The sequence below is a fragment of the Pinus tabuliformis genome, chromosome 7 (assembly GCF_031772625.1).
Source record: "Pinus tabuliformis cultivar Carrire ecotype Pingquan chromosome 7, CPIR1, whole genome shotgun sequence".
Classification (NCBI taxonomy): Eukaryota; Viridiplantae; Streptophyta; class Pinopsida; order Pinales; family Pinaceae; genus Pinus; species Pinus tabuliformis.
Genome location: NC_142293.1, coordinates 575,118,013 through 575,137,674, shown reverse-complemented (window position 1 = coordinate 575,137,674; position 19,662 = coordinate 575,118,013). Strand labels below are relative to the sequence as shown.

Genomic DNA, 19,662 nt, shown 5'->3' with positions numbered 1-19,662 from the left:
AAAGGTGATGATAAAAAAGTGTGATCACAATTTATTTTGGGAAAAATTCGAGGTTTAAACCTCGCAAATCTTCGTGGATATTATCAGCGTGATTTAGATGATATAAAAGATCGCTGAAGCAACTGTAGATGAAGACAACGGTGACGAAAAAGTAATTTTACTACCAGATTTTCACCTTAAAGAACCAAAATTTTCAACTACTATGGCATCACCACCATGTGTTCCAATTCTGAGAAATAAAGCAAAATAACAATGCAGAGCAACTGCAAATTATCAGTGATTCTCTCAACTACCGGTCCGAAAGTTAGTCAGTCAGTCGCAAGGAATGTTTCAGGTTTTAACACGTTTGATTTGAAGTCCGAGCAAACAATGCTTTGATTCCATTGATGAAACTTGTGGACTAACATTGAGAATATTACAGATAACGAATGCAATCTATTTATTCTGAAGAGAGCATGGAGTTTTGGACCATTGTCACAGATCTTTTTTTAGAGGTGTGAAATTCTAGGGAAACAAAAAAATTCAGTTTAATTTATACATAAGTATATACATCAAATATATATATGTATATATATAATATAGTCTTGGTATGAGACTGAGACTAGAACACCGAATAAAAAAAATTATCATTAAACCCTTCCAGCCACCTAAAATATCTTCTTTAACAACCATTATCACAAAATTATACCGATAAATTATGTGAATCAAAAAACTCCAGGAAACATAACACAATTACATTCATCAAATAGCAATTACAAATTATTTACATTGCAAGATTCTCCATCTCCCTCGCGGATATATATGGACAAGCACTGGATTAGAAAATCTACAAAATGTCAAAAAATTGTGAATTGAATTGGCTGTCTCTCAGTCCCTGTTGTCTGAAATTCCACTGCCTGAACGATTTCTTTGACTTCTGCCTTGAGCAATTAATTTCAAGGCATTACAAGCTCCTAATTCAAGCCTCTGCGCACTCACTAATTCGCCGAGCCTGTGTTCACCTCTGTCCTGATGACTTCTTTATGTTTCGCTGGAGATCTCATGCAAATATATATGCGAGGTATAACGTTATTGAAAGATAATTATATAAACTAAGATAGAATCTGTTGAATTTATGTGGATGGCAGATTTTGGAAATATCCTAATATCAAATCTAATAGTCCTGAGAAATCATGAAATAAATTAATTCATAGCGCTCATCAAGATATGGATGTTTATGCTCATATTTTGGGATGGGGCTGATTGTCTTAAAGCATGCTTACCATGGGAGGACGAGCCATGGGCTTTTCAGCTTCAATTCTCATGGCTGGATTTTGTGTGAGGACTTGTCTTGCACGAACTCGGGCTTGTAGCCTGACGAGAGTCTGCATGCACTGTAACGATATCCTTGCTTGGCGCCTTACGCAGTAGCCACGAAACACCGCTTGCAGCTTCACTAAACCTTTCAGAGCACGCAATGCTTGCCTTGCCTACAAAATAGGACTGGTAAAACGTTCAAATAGAATAATCCCGAGAGTTGACAATATGGAGGTGCTCTACTTTTTAGATGGGTGGGTAGAGATATCCAGAAAGGAAGTAAGGAGGTTTTTTTTCAGTAGAAAAAAACAGATCTTCTTCATTATTAAAAAAATTTACAAATTTCTAGTTTAGAGGGAGACAGACTAAACAAGAGAAACCGCTAAAAACAAAGCAAAAAGATCTAGACAGAGCCCTAGCTAAGAGGACACAAATGAAGAGTCAGTCTAACTAAGAGGCGACACAAACGAAGAGTCAGTCTAACTGCAAGCTTAGACCCAGAGAAAAAAAGAGCCAGAGGAATAAACATCCAGAAATCAGAGCTCGAAGGAGCCCTTTTGAGAGATGGATCCATCAATCAAAAGCTCGAAGGAGCTTCGAAGGAGCCCTTTTGAGAGATAGATCCATCAATCAAAAGCTCGAAGGAGCTCTTTTTAGAGATGGATCCATCAAATCAGAGTTTCTTTTTAAGAGATGGATCCATCAATTAAAAACTCGAAAGAGCTTTTCTGAGAGATGAATCTATCAATCAAAAATTTGAAAAACATTCTGTCGAGCAGAAGAGAAACCCTCTTTTAAACCGAACAACAGTTTCCAAATTCTGCTCCTTATAAACATGGAAAAAAGAAATGTAGCTGAAAGTAGTGCACAGTGGAACCTATAGAGCATTCCGCATTCCTCCCCATCAGCCCTTCAATGACAATAAAAAATTGTCCAACCACTCTCAATGAGTGGATAGCCAACTAGGCAGCCCTCTGAATTAACTCACACAATGCAACCCCACTACTTTAACCCCAGCTTATACCATCTCCACCATTCCAAAAGAAATGATAAACCTTACTGAAACAATTTTTAATGAATACACCACAACAACATATCCCAGCAACAAAAACCCATCGGGAAAAAAACCCAAATACTAAAGCTGAACAGATTGCCGAGGAGGCTTAGAGGACAAAGGGCCGGTCTCAAAGAAATAACCGACTACCTTGACACTCACAGAATGACAATTGTATATGGATTTTGTTTATAATGCATGTTCGGCTATTTCTGTTTTGGTACGTGGAATTTGTTTTTATGGATACTTGGTTTCGTTTTTATGTACTATTTGTCTTTGTGATGGTTTATATATCTGCTATGCTTGGTCTGGCTTGATATTGTTCTTTTTCTCATGATTTCTTTTTTCTCAGGAATTTTCTTTTCTTCTCTCACAGTTTTTCTTCTGTGCTCTATGAGGATTCTGTGCTCTATGAGGATCTTATTTCACAGAATCTTCTCTCTGGATGATTATCAAGGACATGTTTTGATATATATGGTTTTGACATATGGATTTTGTAACAGGTCAATCTTGTCATATGCCCAGATTTTCTAGCATCTGTTAGTCTTCAGCTATTATCTACAGGATATTTACAGGATCAGCGGGCCGAAATGTTATGGCTTTTTATGTAACAGCTCATTATATTTTCTTAATATAATATATGATGATTTTCTCTCTGGAAAAAAAATATTTGGTGATTTTTGTTTTCAAGGATGAGTGAATGCTCAGAATCCCTTGGATTTTGTGATTTTTTTTCCACTTATATTTGTATTTGGTGATTTTTGGTTTTATTTTGAATTGGTTCATTTGAAAATTTATGTATATATGAAACTGGAGAATGATAATTGGATTGTTGTGATTTTGTTTGTATTTTTAAATATAGGAAAATGGTGATCGTTTTTATATTTATATCTGATGATTTTTGTTTTTATTTTAAATTAAATTATTTGAATTATTTAAAAGTGATTTTATTAAATAAATATATTAATATAATCACATAAATTAAATGACTGATAAATATCTATAAAAATCATAATAAACCATAAAACATTTATTTTATAATAAGTATCATGTTAAAATTAAAAAAATATATTAAATTATAATTTTATGTTATATTTTGCTAAAATTAAAAAATCATTAAATTATAATTTTATTTTTAGTATATATGTTAAACATATACATATATATATGAGAAAACATGAAACGAATATTTTATATATGGAAATTTATCTCATTTTATTATGTAGATTTTTAATGTATAAAAAGAGTTTGTTAAAATATTATGGTCAATACCATATTTCCAAAAAACATAATTTATCTCATATGATACTTGTTCATAAGTCATTTTTTTAATTAATCAATTTAATTAAAAAATAAAGAGGACATGACTATTTTAGAGAAATTCCAACCTTTAATTTTTGTATACTAATAAAAATATTTATAATATTTTATGGATGTTAAATCTCTACTATCCACTTAATAATTGACCTAAAAATCTATAAACCCTATTCCAAAATAAACATATATATATATATAGATATAATAATAACCAAAATAAAAAACCACCTTTTATATAAGGAAAATAAAAACTAAACCATATTCCAAAATATATATATATATATATATATATATATATATATATATATATATAAACCAAAATAAAAAAACCACCTTTTATAGAAGGAAAATAAGAACTAAAATAGAAAATCATTATTAACACCAAAATCATATAACATTGGTGTGACAAAAAATTATATAAAAATCTCATAACCTCGTTATTACCATCCAAAATTATATAAAATTACTCTAGAAACAAAAAGTTAATAAAAATCTCATAACCTAACCTAATAGCCCTATCATACCCATTACCCACCTAACATTAGAGATATCACTAAGACTATACCTTATTGTGACTTTAATGTGATTTTTTAGATTTTCTTGGAAAATTTTGAGGTGAAATCTTGATTTTGCTATTTAAACTGGTTTTTTGACTGTATATATGGATTCAGCACCCTGAAAAACCCTTTGGACACTTCTATTGTGCAGGAGTTACCCATCAAACTTGTGATTTCAATGAATTCCTGTTAATGTTAAATTTAAGAAAAATTAGAAGACGAACCTGAAAAACTTCCAAAAAATCTCACTAAAAATAACTGATATAACAAATATCTTATGTTACAATAAATAAGAAAAACATTTTACCAAATCTATATTTTTGTAAATTTTCATTCTTTCCAATTATATCATTGTTATTTTTTTTTTCCGAATAAATCTACTATAAAGTCTCCGTTCTTATGGATAAATCCACATAAAAAAATTTCAGCTCTTATGGCCATGCATCATATCATTGTTTTTTTTGGAACAAATCCACATAAAAAGTCTCAGTTCTTATGGATAAATCCACATAAAAAAATATCAGTTCTTCTGGCCATGCATCATATCATTTATTTTGGACAAATCCACATAAAAAGTCTCAGTTATTATGGACAAATCTACATTAAAAAAAATCTCATTTAATCCACATAAAAAATCTCAGTTCTTATGAAATTTGTTTGTAGCCAAAAATTTACATAAAAAGTCTCACTTTTGATAGGGCTTATTTGTTGTACAGTATCAATTGTAGACTGTTAATGAATTCAAGGACGATTATGGACAAATCTACATTAAAAAAAATCTCATTTAATCCACATAAAAAAATCTCAGTTCTTATGAAATTTGTTTGTAGCCAAAAATTTACATAAAAAGTCTCACTTCTGATAGGGCTTATTTGTTGTACAGTATCAATTGTAGACTGTTAATGAATTCAAGGACGATTCAAGATGAACAGGATTAAACACTGTGAAAAGAAAATCCAAAAAAATATTGCACATTGTTGTAGATAAAGCAATCTGTTATTGCTCTAAAAACAAAGAAGAAAACACCACATGAACAAACTGTGAAAGTGTCCCTTTTCAGATTGGAATCCAGTGGAACAATTTGGTAGCTCTTATTGATCCCAGGTGTTTCTAATTTTTTTGATTTCACAGGTCTATGAGATAGAACGTGTCTGCTGTGGAAGCAGGATTCCAGTCAACCGTGTCCAAATAGGGATTGCAGTCAATGGCGCTTGTTTTTCAGAAAATTATGTAAAAGTATTGTTTTCTGGTACTATTTGAATGTAGTTATGGTAAAAAAAATTCAATAATGGTAAAAGAATTTGGAATTATATCTTCAATTTCCTACCAAAGCTAGACAAGTGACCACCCATACAAAACGAATATCAAGTAAAAGAATTCTTATGCATAATGGCCTATGTACATTTAAGGGATTTTGAGATTATTTTCCTATAATTATTGGTAAAGATAGAAATAACAAGAGTAAGAATCTAATTTAAGAACATTTAGTCAACCATTTATGAAGGAACTACTATCAACATGGTTAAAGGGGCAATTTTGTTTCACTCCCATTATATTTCAAAAAGAAAATTGTATAATGGGTTTTTTTGTTTTTTATATAATTTAAATCTTTTTATCTATATGTTAATAGTAAAGTAATGAATGCAAATTTTATTACAGGAATCGATTTACAAATAAGTCTCATCACTAAAATCGATTTACAATCGAATCACTAAAATCACTAAAATCGATTTACAATCGATTTACAAATAGTCTCACCCTTATTCTACTTTAAAGATTCAAAATAATACTTCAATAATCAAACCTTCCCTATTTAAGAGAATGGCTTTAAAAACTATTTAAGAGAATTGCTTTAAAAACTATTTAAGAGAATTGCTGTAAGAAATTGGATAAAGGCATGACATAGATTATCTTTAACCTCACACACTTCAAAGATAATTCAGAGGATGAATGTAAATGTAGGATGGTACAGGCTGTGGATAAACGTTACCAGGTGGCCTCTAAAAGCAGCTTGAATCCTGATAGCTGCACGGTCCTCCCTGCTCAATTCAATCACCGTCAAGCGAATCCCCTGAGTAAGACGAACAACCTCAGCAGCAGCCTTCGCTGCTACGGCCGCGGCCTTCGTGGCCGTGGCCGTTGCCTTGGCAATTTCAGAATACGCAGGGCTAGTCTCGTCAGTCGTGAATTCTGGCTCCGGTTCAAGACTTGAAGGCATTGGATCCTCGGTCAGTCCTTCGCCATTTTCCAGAGAGCCCTTCTGAGACCCACGTGAACAAAATGAGTTCTTATAAGTAGTCTGACATTCGTTAAAATTTCAATAGTTTTTAGATTTCGGAAAACTGTGTTGTGGAATTAATTTGTCTAATTTTTCGGTGGATATTCGACATTTCACCTATGGTATGAGACTACAAAACCAGAAAATTTTATAATACATGATGATGAATAAAATGTCCACCCAAAATGTTACAAAAATCTACACTATTGGATTATAAACGAAAACCTACCTTCTCATTCATCAGAATCTGTTCGTCCTCGCTATTTTGTTGGGCTGCAGGTTCGATCATGAGCCGTGACTGAGATGTTTCAATTGAATTTGGACGACCGGCTTTCATGAAACTCCTCACATGTCTCAGCCATTTCTCCCTCTTCCCCATGGCTCTGCAATGCCCTCACAGTTTGCCGATTTCTATCTAGAATTGAGCCGACACAGAAGTCCAATGGAATGGAATTTGCAAATTAGTGGAGTCATCGGACCGATTCAGAGTGTAAGAAGGCGCAGATTGTGTGGGTTGAGGAGGTGAGGTTAAAGGATGTTGGAAAGTGCAGGGCAATCGACATCGTGCGAGCCGCTTCATCCATGTCGTGTCGTCTTGGTAGCTCGACGTGCGGGGATCACATGAAATCCATTAAAAGAAAAACAACTGTTCCATAAAAAGATAAAGGAACACGGCACGATACGACAGATGCAAACCAGAGTGGTAGGCTGGAAAATGATAAAAACTTTTTATCAAAAAGATAAAGAGGACGCCACGCGAGACGACAGATCCGAACCAGACAGTCTGGAAAACAATAAACTTTTACTTTGCTTGACCATTTGGCCATTTTAATAAATGGACTATAAGCAAAGATTCGACTTTAAATTTTTGTTTTGCACCCTTCTGCAATGGATAAAATTATATGGTGTAAACGCAGGGTTTCAAATGACGTGGATTTACAAAATATTAAAAATATAAACGTGGGTGATATAACAGGTTTATTGATAAATATATAAAAACAAAATTATTGTAATAAAAATATTATTATTAATTTTGATTTTATTTAATTTTTAAAAATCTTAGATTTGGATAAGACAATTTTTCTAAAATTAAGTATATTTTAATTTATTTTTTAAATTGGTAGTCGTTTAAACATCAATTTTTTAAAATTTATTAAAAGTTGATATAACCTAAATATGGAGGATAAGTATGAGATTGCCTTTACTATTCATATGATGTTCATTTATAATACATTGTACATGACTTTTGGATTCATCTTCCAATGTCTCTTGGAGTCCTTTAACTATTTAACTTCCACACCATAACCCTTAGAGGTTTAGGTGTCCAACATTCCCCTCCCTTAATCCAAAGGGGTATGTATGAGTCCAAGAAGAGAGTTGTAATACAAGATGTGCAAAAAATGCATGGCAGCACTAGGCTGAACGTGCTCTCTGAAATGTTGGTATAAAGGGGGGTGGTTTAAGGATGACCACCAACACTGGAATGCTTAGTGCAGTTCCTGGAACTCTTTCAAATCTGGCATGAAGCTGAGGTCTTCTGCTAGAGGAAGTGCTTCTCATGTTTTGAAGAGGGAAACCTTCAACCTTGAAAGGGAGGTCTCACCGCACATAAAAAGGGAGAACCTCACCTTGAAAAGGGAGGTCTCAACCTATGATGGTTTAAGGATGACGACCAACCAAAGGCATGCTCAGGGGCATCTTTGTCTCTGGCTACAACTCTGAATCCAGTATGGCAGGTTGTGGCTTAGATTCGCTTGATGTGGCTTTGAAACTTGTAGATGAGCATCACTTCCTCCCTTATTAGATACAAGGTGAGAAGATGAGTAGATCTCAACTGCAAGATTTTTCAACATTCGAGAACAAATCCTATTATGTGAGAGAAATATCTTCTTGGCTGTTGAAGCCCATTGCCAAGAAGCGATCCATCAAAGATGAATCTTTGTTCTTGCAGGGGGCTTGTTTTTAAAGCATTTGTGTGAAGAATGAGTACGCTGACCACAATGCTTGCACAGAGGAAGATCAAAACAATGATCTTTCATGTGGCCAACTTTGTCACAATGTTGTCATTTAACAATCTGTTGTGGAAGAGGACCAGAATCTGAAACAACTGAAGATGAACTGTCATGAAGAAATCTAGCACTCTAAAACTGGATGAGCTTTGAGTACTTTGGAATGTGAAAGGAAACCTCCTTATCATATCCAAGACATTTTTTGTGCTTGTTATGGACAAGCTCTTCCCAAGGTCTAATGACCGACTTGGGAAGTGCAGGCTAAATTTTTGCATCTGCATGTAACTTTGTTGCTTTATTGGGCATTGGATCTGAATCAACTATAACATTATTGACTTGTTGTTTATGGGAGTCTGTTTCAATGTTCTGAACAAAAACAGGTTCAGAATGATGACTCCACTGTTGTAATTCTTTCTGTTGCAGTTGAGATTCAAGCTACAAAAAGTCAATATGTTCGTGTGCATATTGTAGACTTGTTCTGATGTCAACAAAACAAGCTTTGTTGACTTTTACCATACCTTCAACAGTGGAGAGTATCAGAGTATTCACTAACTCTAATACTTCATCAAATTTGGCCATTGTGTTAGCAAGAATAAATCCCTCACCTTGAACAAAAGATTCCCACAACAGACTTAATATAGAAGCAGCGCAGACACCTAACATAAATTTGGTTCTTAAAATTATTTGGCAAGGATACAGAGGATCTACTAATTTTTCCAAATCGAAACTAGAAGATTGATGAATTTTATACCATTACCCCTCTCAAATTTAATTCTAATGAACTTTGGCACACTTCGCAACGAAATTGTATTTGATGGACCTCATACAATTCTACAATTTACATAGGTTTCTTTACCTTCAAGGAAAAGGCCTCCTGTCACCCTTTTATTGCACGAAAATAATATTCTATGTGGAGGAAAGAAAAAGAACAACCATATTTTTTTTAAATTTCATTCCTCAGTTTTTTTTTATGAAGTGGACCAACGATGGATTGTTCTCAACGATGAACCAAGGAAATTACTGCTACACAGGTGGAGGCAGTACTAGCTCTACACGACCCCACCTCTCATTGTTAGGCCTCGCTGCTAAATTTGGAGGTTCGGTCCCCCATCTTGTTGGTGCTTTTATTTGGTGCAAAATCGTTTGCAAATCAATCCCTAAGAAGGATGGTGCATTATTGATGGAATGTTATTTGTGTAGGGACAGAGAGAGGGAGAGAGCCCCTTTTCTTTCACCACAACCACACACAGAGATGTGTTGCAACAATAGTAGGACTAAGATAAAGGAGTTAGAGCAGATTGTCCTTGCATATCATAACTGATACGACAACATATGGAGTTTCGTGAATCATGTGGGTTCTTTTTGTTCAGCCACTGGAGGTTAAAATTATCTAAATCTCATATTAAAGACAAATGGTCGGGGTGCATTATTGACAACAGAATAAATTGTGCTCATAATGTTTGTATTTCTAGTAAACTTGAAGTTCATAGCTTCGGAGTTTGCATTTCCAATGAAAATAAAGTTCACGAGCCTGAGCATCTACGCACCTATGCCACTTACGTGGGGTAGCAAAAAAATCACGTCGAAATCATTGGATATAAGAACTTTGAAGAGGAAATACTCTTGTCAAAAGGAATACAAATGTTGTGCAGGATCACCATTTAAATATATCACCATTGAATATGTTGCAATGAAGGGTGAATCAAGTAAACAATGTACACATCCTTTGAATTCGACTAGTGAAAGTTGTTGAAACAATAGGCATGAATTTTCCAATCTACATTATGTGGAAAGAAATATGTTATGGTATTCTCTCATGCCCAAGCACTGCTGGCTATATTTAACATATATGGAGCAAACACATAAAGTTAGAATGATCATAGTTTTCTTAGTCAAGATATAGTATTAAATAGATTGTTGGTGCACCATTCAACAACTATTTGGCATACCAGAGGTTCCTCAACATTCCATATTTCTCTTATGTGTGTGAGATGAAAGCCAAGATTCAACATTTCTGAAACAATGTTGATCTTATGATAAAATAGTTGTCCAAAATTAATGCAAAAAGTGAATGGTGATACCCGCACAATGTGTTGACTCCTTCAAAATATGGTGGTGTTTTTGAGGTTGTTACTCATTTGCACGTCCACGACCATCAAATACTTTTGGTAAGTCTGTGCAACAAAAGAAAGAGAAATTAGTTGCTTCTGCACCCTCTCGATCTGGCGACATTGCCCCGGGTGACCCTTTTTTGAATTCAGTTGCCGTAGATGCCCCCTCTATTATTTCTCCCTTGGAATTGGAATGAAGCAAAACATAACTGAATAGAATAGGGAACCAAACAAGTGACTAACAATTTTGAGATCCCTGAAAAACTGAAACAGAAAATCCCCAAATAAGATATACTGGGAACTCGAACAACAATATCTGTAGAAATTCTCACTGTAGATCACCAGATAATGCAACATACTAAAGAAAAATACTTGATCTACTTCTACAAACAAACTTGCGAAAGCTTAATCGATTTTGAGCAAGATCAAATAGAACACATATAACAGAGAATGAGAAAGCAATCACACATGAACACAGAAGAATACTCTGGGGAAAGCCTCAGCTAAAAACCCTGATCTCTGTATTATCATACAAGTGGAAATATGTCCGGATTACACAAAGCTTTAGCTCACAAGCTATCCAGCTCTCAGTACAATCCCTCAATGCTGCTCATAGACTGAATAGACACAACATATGCCTTCCTCTAGTCCTCCAAGCCTCCTATTTCCTTGCGCAGTTTCTCCTGGGTCCTCTGGTTGCCACCTGTGTGAATTCACCTCTCACACAACTCACCAAACTTAGAAATAACTGTGCAATCCTGAAGGAGATAATTCCTTCTGCATGGATGAGTTTCCTATATAGGAAAATTCCTCCAACTGATAGTACAATGTCCCTTCCTCTGATCTCAACTGTGTCTCTAACTGAACTGACATGCATGAGTTATTTATGAGAGAATATTCAGTTATCTGAAGTGCAGTAGTTACATGCACGCATGCATTAACTAACTAAACTCACAACCAGTTCCACAAACAGTTGGAATTAATCTAACTAGACTTAACCTAGTTAAATGAGCTAACTAATTACAACTCAAAGTACAACTCATCCTGATCACTTTAATTAGGGGATAACTTCCTCAATCAAAGGGAAAACTATTGCATGTCTTCACATAGACTTCATGTTTGATTTTCTCCAACTAATTAACTCAAGATGAATTAATTAATTATTTTTCAAACAACTGCTAAGATCAAATTTGAATTTTAATTCTAAATTTTAGTTCAGGGACTAACTAAAATTGGAATGTATCCCGAAATTCTATTTATAGCAATGCTATTTTTAGCATTTCTATTTTATCATTCCTTGTTACTATATCCAACAATGGTGCCTGAAATGCTATTTATAGAATTTCTATTTTTAGCATTTCTTGTTACCATTTTCAACACTCCCTCTCAACAAGAAAGGAATTCAACTCGAACCCGATCCTGAACCTTTGGAATATTCTGCATGCAACACTTCTCCCTAGTGTTGTTGCTCCAACAACTCTAGAAACAAAAAAATATCCAACCTGAACCTGAATGATGCCTCTGTCATCAAAGTCTTTGACTACTATTGCCTTTGTCGACTGAAAACTCTGCAACTTTGTGCTCTTTAGTATCTAATTGCTCTAGCCTCTGCCACTTTGATCTCTAACTGCATCAATCACACTGATTCCTCCTGCTGCATCCGTGTTGTTGTTGGTCCTATCTCCCAGCATGCATTTCCTCTCATCATGTTGCATCATGTTGCCCACTGTTGCACTACAACTCAGTTACTGAGAAGTAAGTAACTGATCTCCCAACTGACCTCCTTGTTGGGCTAGAAACACACTCTGATAGTGAAGCTTCCTTTGCCACTCCATCCACATTTGTCTCTACCCACTTAGCCAGTCTTGCTACTCCTTGTTGTGGCTCTCGTAGCAAGGTATAATCAAAGAGGTTGGGTACCTCAAAGATCCTACCCCTATTTTAGCCTTCTTAGGACTGTCACTCCACATCGCCCCACCTCCCACCTGGAGGTATGGATGCATGTGATCCCTCTGCCCACTTGGCTCGAAATTTCCCCCTACTGGAGGTCTCTGCATGAGTGGATGCCTCCACTTGATCTCCTCTCAGCTTCTCCAATTGTGGCTACTCCACAATTGTCTGAGACTTCTTTTGGGACTGCATGTTGAGAGGTAATGTACTCTCCCTCTCAACCACCAAGTCTCCAACAGTTGCCTTGCTCCTCAAGGCTTTGCATGCATCTTGAACCTCAAGAGCATACAGGTTCTTGACTCGTGAACTGATCTGCTTCACCTATCTCGTGGTGATGTGTCTAAGGAAAACCTTTCCCTTACTGAAGACTACATCATAGCCTTTGTCTTCCAGCATAGAGATCGATACTAAGTTCTTCTTCAGTCCAGCATAGAATGGAGATGTTAGTAACGATACCGGCGGGATTCGAGCTGCAACCAATCCTCAAAACTTTCCTGCAGTCCGGTAATATATTCACATCATTCATATTCACATATTGTTTGCTTGTAGATATATTTTGTTTGTATGGCCTGTACATTTAATTAATTAATGGTGTTAAATTGATTTTACAGAACACAAGGGCTATCTGTAGTGAGGTTCAAAATGGTTCCCTGTGGAAGCAACCTTCCTCACACACATCCAAGAGCTTCAGAAGTTCTCTCCCTTTTGTCTGGTGGACCCCTTCAAGTTGGCTTTGTTGACACCACTGGTATTAATCCAACTCATGCCAACCCATCTTATTAACAATAACATGATGTGTATTCACTACTTATTATTATGTATATATATGATCTGATCATTCAAATTGATTTGCTGTAAATTAATAATTAATTAGGTGCGTCACACATTGATATTCTTTACCCGGGGGACGTTACCGTATTTCCCAGAGGTGTGCTCCATTTTGAACTCAACGTTGGAAAGGTGGAAGCTGAGTATTTGTCGGCACTTAACAGTGAAAATCCCGGAACTTTGGTACGCCTTCCTCCCTGCACCAATTATATCTTCATTATAATTTGAAACCTAGTGCCGCAATATTTCGAATGGTTGTTGACTATATAACGTTATGCGTTCTTATATTGTTTTTGATGATATGATTTCAGACGAGCACCGAAGCTCTATTTCATATTCCCCTGAGAGCACTGGCAACATCGTTGAACAAACTGTGAAAGTGTCCCTTTTCAGATTGGAATCCAGTGGAACAATTTGGTAGCTCTTATTGATCCCAGGTGTTTCTAATTTTTTTGATCTGACAGGTCTATGAGATAGAACGTGTCTGCTGTGGAAGCAGGATTCCAGTCAACCGTGTTCACATAGGGATTGCAGTCAATGGCACTTGTTTTTCAGAAAATTATGTAGAAGTATTGTTTTCTCGTACTATTTTAATATAGTTATGGTAAAAGTTTTTCAATAATTGTAAAAGAATTTGGAATTTATATCTTCCATTTCCTACCAAACCTAGACAAGTGATCACCAATACAAAACGAATATCAAGTAAAAGAATTCTTATGCATAATGGCCTATGTACATTTAAGGGATTTTGAGATTATTTTCCTATAATTATTGGTAAAGATAGAAATAACAAGAGTAAGAATCTAATTTAAGAACATTTAGTCAACCATTTATGAAGGAACTACTATCAACATGGTTAAAGGGGCAATTTTGTTTCACTCCCATTATATTTCAAAAAGAAAATTGTATAATGGGTTTTTTTGTTTTTTATATAATTTAAATCTTTTTATCTCTATGTTAATAGTAAAGTAATGAATGCAAATTTTATTACAGGAATCGATTTACAAATAAGTCTCATCACTAAAATCGATTTACAATCGAATCACTAAAATCACTAAAATCGATTTACAATCGATTTACAAATAGTCTCACCCTTATTCTACTTTAAAGATTCAAAATAATACTTCAATAATCAAACCTTCCCTATTTAAGAGAATGGCTTTAAAAACTATTTAAGAGAATTGCTTTAAAAACTATTTAAGAGAATTGCTGTAAGAAATTGGATAAAGGCATGACATAGATTATCTTTAACCTCACACACTTCAAAGATAATTCAGAGGATGAATGTAAATGTAGGATGGTACAGGCTGTGGATAAACGTTACCAGGTGGCCTCTAAAAGCAGCTTGAATCCTGATAGCTGCACGGTCCTCCCTGCTCAATTCAATCTCCGTCAAGCGAATCCCCTGAGTAAGACGAACAACCTCAGCAGCAGCCTTCGCTGCTACGGCCGCGGCCTTCGTGGCCGTGGCCGTTGCCTTGGCAATTTCAGAATACGCAGGGCTAGTCTCGTCAGTCGTGAATTCTGGCTCCGGTTCCAGACTTGAAGGCATTGGATCCTCAGTCAGTCCTTCGCCATTTTCCAGAGAGCCCTTCTGAGACCCACGTGAACAAAATGAATTCTTATAAGTAGTCTGACATTCGTTAAAATTTCAATAGTTTTTGGATTTCGGAAAACTGTTGTGGAATTAATTTATCTAATTTTTCGGTGGATATTCGACATTCACCTATGGTATGAGACTACAAAACCAGAAAACGAATTGAGAAAACCAGAAAATTTTATAATACATGATGATGAATAAAATGTCCACCCAAAATGTTAGAAAAATCTACACTATTGGATTATAAACGAAAACATACCTTCTCATTCATCAGAATCTGTTCGTCCTCGCTATTTTGTTGGGCTGCAGGTTCGATCATGAACCGTGACTGAGATGTTTCAATTGAATTTGGACGACCGGCTTTCATGAAACTCCTCACATGTCTCAGCCATTTCTCCCTCTTACCCATGGCTCTGCAATGCCCTCACAGTTTGCCGATTTCTATCTAGAATTGAGCCGACACAGAAGTCCAGTGGAATGGAATTTGCAAATTAGTGGAGTCCATCGGACCGATTCAGAGTGTAAGAGGGCGCAGATTGTGTAGGTTGAGGAGGTGAGGTTAAAGGATGTTGAAAAGTGCAGGGCAATCGACATCGTGCGAGCCGCTTCATCCATGTCGTGTCGTCCTGGTAGCTCGACGTGCGGGGATCACATGAAATCCATTAAAAGAAAAACAACTGTTCCATAAAAAGATAAAGGAACACGGCACGATACGACAGATGCAAACCAGAGTGGTAGGCTGGAAAATGATAAAAACTTTTTATCAAAAAGATAAAGAGGACGCCACGCGAGACGACAGATCCGAACCAGACAGTCTGGAAAACAATAAACTTTTACTTTGCTTGACCATTTGGCCATTTTAATAAATGGACTATAAGCAAAGATTCGACTTTAAATTTTTGTTTTGCACCCTTCTGCAATTGATAAAATTATATGGTGTAAACGCAGGGTTTCAAATGACGTGGATTTACAAAATATTAAAAATATAAACGTGGGTGATATAACAGGTTTATTATTGATAAATATATAACAACAAAATTATTGTAATAAAAATATTATTATTAATTTTGGTTTTATTTAATTTTTAAAAATCTTAGATTTGGATAAGACAATTTTTCTAAAATTAAGTATATTTTAATTTATTTTTTAAATTGGTAGTCGTTTAAACATCAATTTTTTAAAATTTATTAAAAGTTGATATAACTTAAATATGGAGGATAAGTATGAGATTGCCTTTACTATTCATATGATGTTCATTTATAATACCTTGTACATGACTCTTGGATTCATCTTCTAATGTCTCTTGGAGTCCTTTGACTATTTAACTTCCACACCATAACCCTTAGAGGTTTAGGTGTCCAACATTCCCCTCCCTTAATCCAAAGGGGTACGTATGAGTCCAAGAAGAGAGTTGTAATACAAGATGTGCAAAAAATGCATGGCAGCACTAGGCTGAACGTGCTCTCTGAAATGTTGGTATAAAGGGGGGTGGTTTAAGGATGACCACCAACACTGGAATGCTTAGTGCAGTTCCTGGAACTCTTTCAAATCTGGCATGAAGCTGAGGTCTTCTGCTAGAGGAAGTGCTCCTCATGTTTTGAAGAGGGAAACCTTCAACCTTGAAAGGGAGGTCTCACCGCACATAAAAAGGGAGAACCTCACCCTGAAAAGGGAGGTCTCAACCTGTGATGGTTTAAGGATGACGACCAACCAAAGGCATGCTGAGGGGCATCTTTGTCTCTGGATACAACTCTGAATCTAGTATGGCAGGTTGTGGCTTAGATTCGTTTGATGTGGCTTTGAAACTTGTAGATGACCATCACTTCCCCCCTATCAGATACAAGGTGAGAAGATGAGGAGATCTCAACTGCAAGACTTTTCAACATTCGAGAACAAATCCTGTTGTGTGAGAGAAATATCTTCTTGGTTGTTGAAGCCCATTGCCAAGAAGCAATCCATCCAAGATGAATCTTTGTTCTTACAGGAGGCTTGTTTTTAAAGAATTTGTGTGAAGAATGAGTACGCTGACCACAATGCTTGCACAGAGGAAGATCAAAACAATGATCTTTCATGTGGCCAACTTTGTCACAATGTTGTCATTTAACAATCTGTTGTGGAAGAGGACCAGAATCTGAAACAACTGAAGATGAACTGTCATGAATAAATCCAACACTCTAAAACTGGATGAGCTTTGAGTAATCTGGAATGTGAAAGGAAACCTCCTTATCATATCCAAGACATGTTTTGTGCTTGTTATGGACAAGCTCTTCCCAAGGTCTAATGACTGACTTGGGAAGTGCAGGCTGAATTTTTGCATCTGCATGTAACTTTGTTGCTTCATTGGGCACTGGATCTGAATCAACTATAACATTATTGACTTGTTGTTTATGGGAGTCTGTTTCAATGTTCTGAACAAAAACAGGTTCAGAATGATGACTTCACTGTTGTAATTCTTTCTGTTGCAGTTGAGATTCAAGCTACAAAAAATCAATATGTTTGTGTGCATACTGTAGACTTGTTATGATGTCAGCAAAACAAGCTTTGTTGACTTTTACCATACCTTCAACAGTGGAGAGTATCAGAGTATTCACTAACTCTAATACTTCATCAAATTTGGCCATTGTGTTAGCAAGAATAAAGCCCTCACCTTGAACAAAAGATTCCCACAATAGACTTAATATAGAAACAGCGCAGACACCTAACAGAAATGTGGTTCTTAAAATTATTTGGAAAGGATATAGAGGGTCTACTAATTTTTCCAAATCGAAACTAGAAGATTGATGAATTTTATACCATTACCCCTCTCAAATTTAATTCTAATGAACTTTGGCACACTTCGCAACGAAATTGTATTTGATGGACCTCATACAATTCTACAATTTACATAGGTTTCTTTACCTTCAAGGAAAAGGCCTCCTGTCACTTTTTTATTGCACGAAAATAATATTCTATGTGGAGGAAAGAAAAAGAACAACCATATTTTTTTTAAATTTCATTCCTCAGTTTTTTTTTTATGAAGTGGACCAATGACGGATTGTTCTCAATGATGAACCAAGGAAATTACTGCTACACAGGTGGAGGCAGTACTAGCTCTACACGACCCCACCCCTCATTGTTATGCCTCGCTGCTAAATTTGGAGGTTTGGTCCCCCATCTTGTTGGTGCCTGTATTTGGTGCAAAATCATTTGCAAATCAATCCCCAAGATGGATGGTGCATTATTGATGGAATGTTATTTGTGTAGGGACAGAGAGAGGGAGAGAGCCCCTTTTCTTTCACCACAACCATGCACAGAGATGTGTTGCAACAATAGTAGGACTAAGATAAAGGAGTTAGAGCATATTGTCCTTGCATAGCATCACTGATACGGAAACATATGGAGTTTCATGAATCACGTGGGTTCTTTTTGTTCAGCCACTGGAGGTTAAAGTTATCTAAATCTCATATTAAAGACAAATGGTCGGGGTGCATTATTGACAACAGAATAAAGTGCGCTCATAATGTTTGTATTTCCAGTAAACTTGAAGTTCATAGCTTCGGAGTTTGTATTTCCAATGAAAATAAAGTTCACGAGCCTGAGCATCTACGCACCTATGCCACTTATGTGGGGTAGCAAAAAAATCACGTTGAAATCATTGGATATAAGAACTTTGAAGAGGAAATACTCTTGTCAAAAGGAATACAAATGTTGTGCAAGATCACCATTTAAATATATCACCATTGAATATGTTGCAATGAAGGGTGAATGAAGTGAACAATGTACACATCCTGTGAATTCGACTAGTGAAAGTCGTTTAAACAATAGGCATGAATTTTCCAATCTACATTCTGTGGAAAGAAATATGTTATGGTATTCTCTCATGCCCAAGCACTGCTAGCTATATTTAACATATATGGAGCAAACACATAAAGTTAGAATGATCATAGTTTTCTTAGTCAAGATATAGTATTAAATAGATCGTTGTGCACCATTCAACAACTATTTGGCATACCAGAGGTTCCTCAACATTCCATCTTTCTCTTATGTGTGTGACATGAAAGCCAAGATTCAACATTTCTGAAACAATGTTGATCTTATGATAAAATAGTTGTCCAACGTTAATGCAAAAAGTGAATGGTGATACCCGCACAATGTGTTGACTCCTTCAAAATATGGTGGTGTTGTTGAGATTGTTACTCATTTGCATGTCCACGACCATCAAATACTTTTGGTAAGTCTGTGCAACAAAAGAAAGAGAAATTAGTTGCTTCTGCACCCTCTCGATCTGGCGACGTTGCCCCGGGTGACCCTTTTTTGAATTCAGTTGCCGTAGATGCCCCCTCTATTATTGTTTCTCCCTTGGAATTGGAATGAAGCAAAACATAACTGAATAGAATAGGGAACCAAACAGGTGACTAACAATTTGAGATCCCTGAAAAACTGAAACAGAAAATCCCCAAATAAGATATACTGGGAACTCGAACAACAATATCTGTAGAAATTCTCACTGTAGATCACCAGATAATGCAACATACTAAAGAAAAATACTTGATCTACTTCTACAAACAAACTTGCAGAAGCTTAATCGATTTTGAGCAAGATCAAATAGAACACATATAACAGAGAATGAGAAAGAAATCACACATGAACATAGAAGAATACTCTGGGGAAAGCCTCAGCTAA

At 35.7% G+C, this 19,662-nt stretch overlaps 1 protein-coding gene and 1 pseudogene across 8 annotated transcripts; one reads left to right on the top strand and one right to left on the bottom strand.

Moving 5' to 3' along the window:
• Positions 1-712: 712 nt before the first annotated feature.
• On the bottom strand, positions 713-15,849 carry LOC149248726 (uncharacterized). 7 transcript variants are annotated; one of them, XM_089458531.1, is made up of 4 exons: positions 15,260-15,849; positions 14,725-14,991; positions 1,263-1,469; positions 713-1,030 (listed from the first exon to the last, which is right to left on the bottom strand). In XM_089458531.1, exons 1-4 carry the CDS (start codon positions 15,407-15,409, stop codon positions 998-1,000), a joined length of 657 nt encoding a protein of 218 aa, XP_089314657.1. In that variant the 5' UTR covers positions 15,410-15,849; the 3' UTR covers positions 713-997. The 7 variants fall into 7 exon arrangements, with proteins under 7 accessions (XP_089314657.1, XP_089314658.1, XP_089314654.1 ...); XM_089458532.1 differs by having other exon boundaries at positions 713-1,038; positions 14,725-14,994; positions 15,260-15,841; XM_089458528.1 differs by having other exon boundaries at positions 14,725-14,994; positions 15,260-15,839.
• On the top strand, positions 13,010-13,777 carry LOC149248727 (germin-like protein subfamily 1 member 7 pseudogene; annotated as a pseudogene). The gene is made up of 4 exons (XR_016266489.1): positions 13,010-13,076; positions 13,184-13,320; positions 13,447-13,583; positions 13,712-13,777. The product of XR_016266489.1 is annotated as a germin-like protein subfamily 1 member 7 pseudogene (transcript).
• Positions 15,850-19,662: the final 3,813 nt, after the last annotated feature.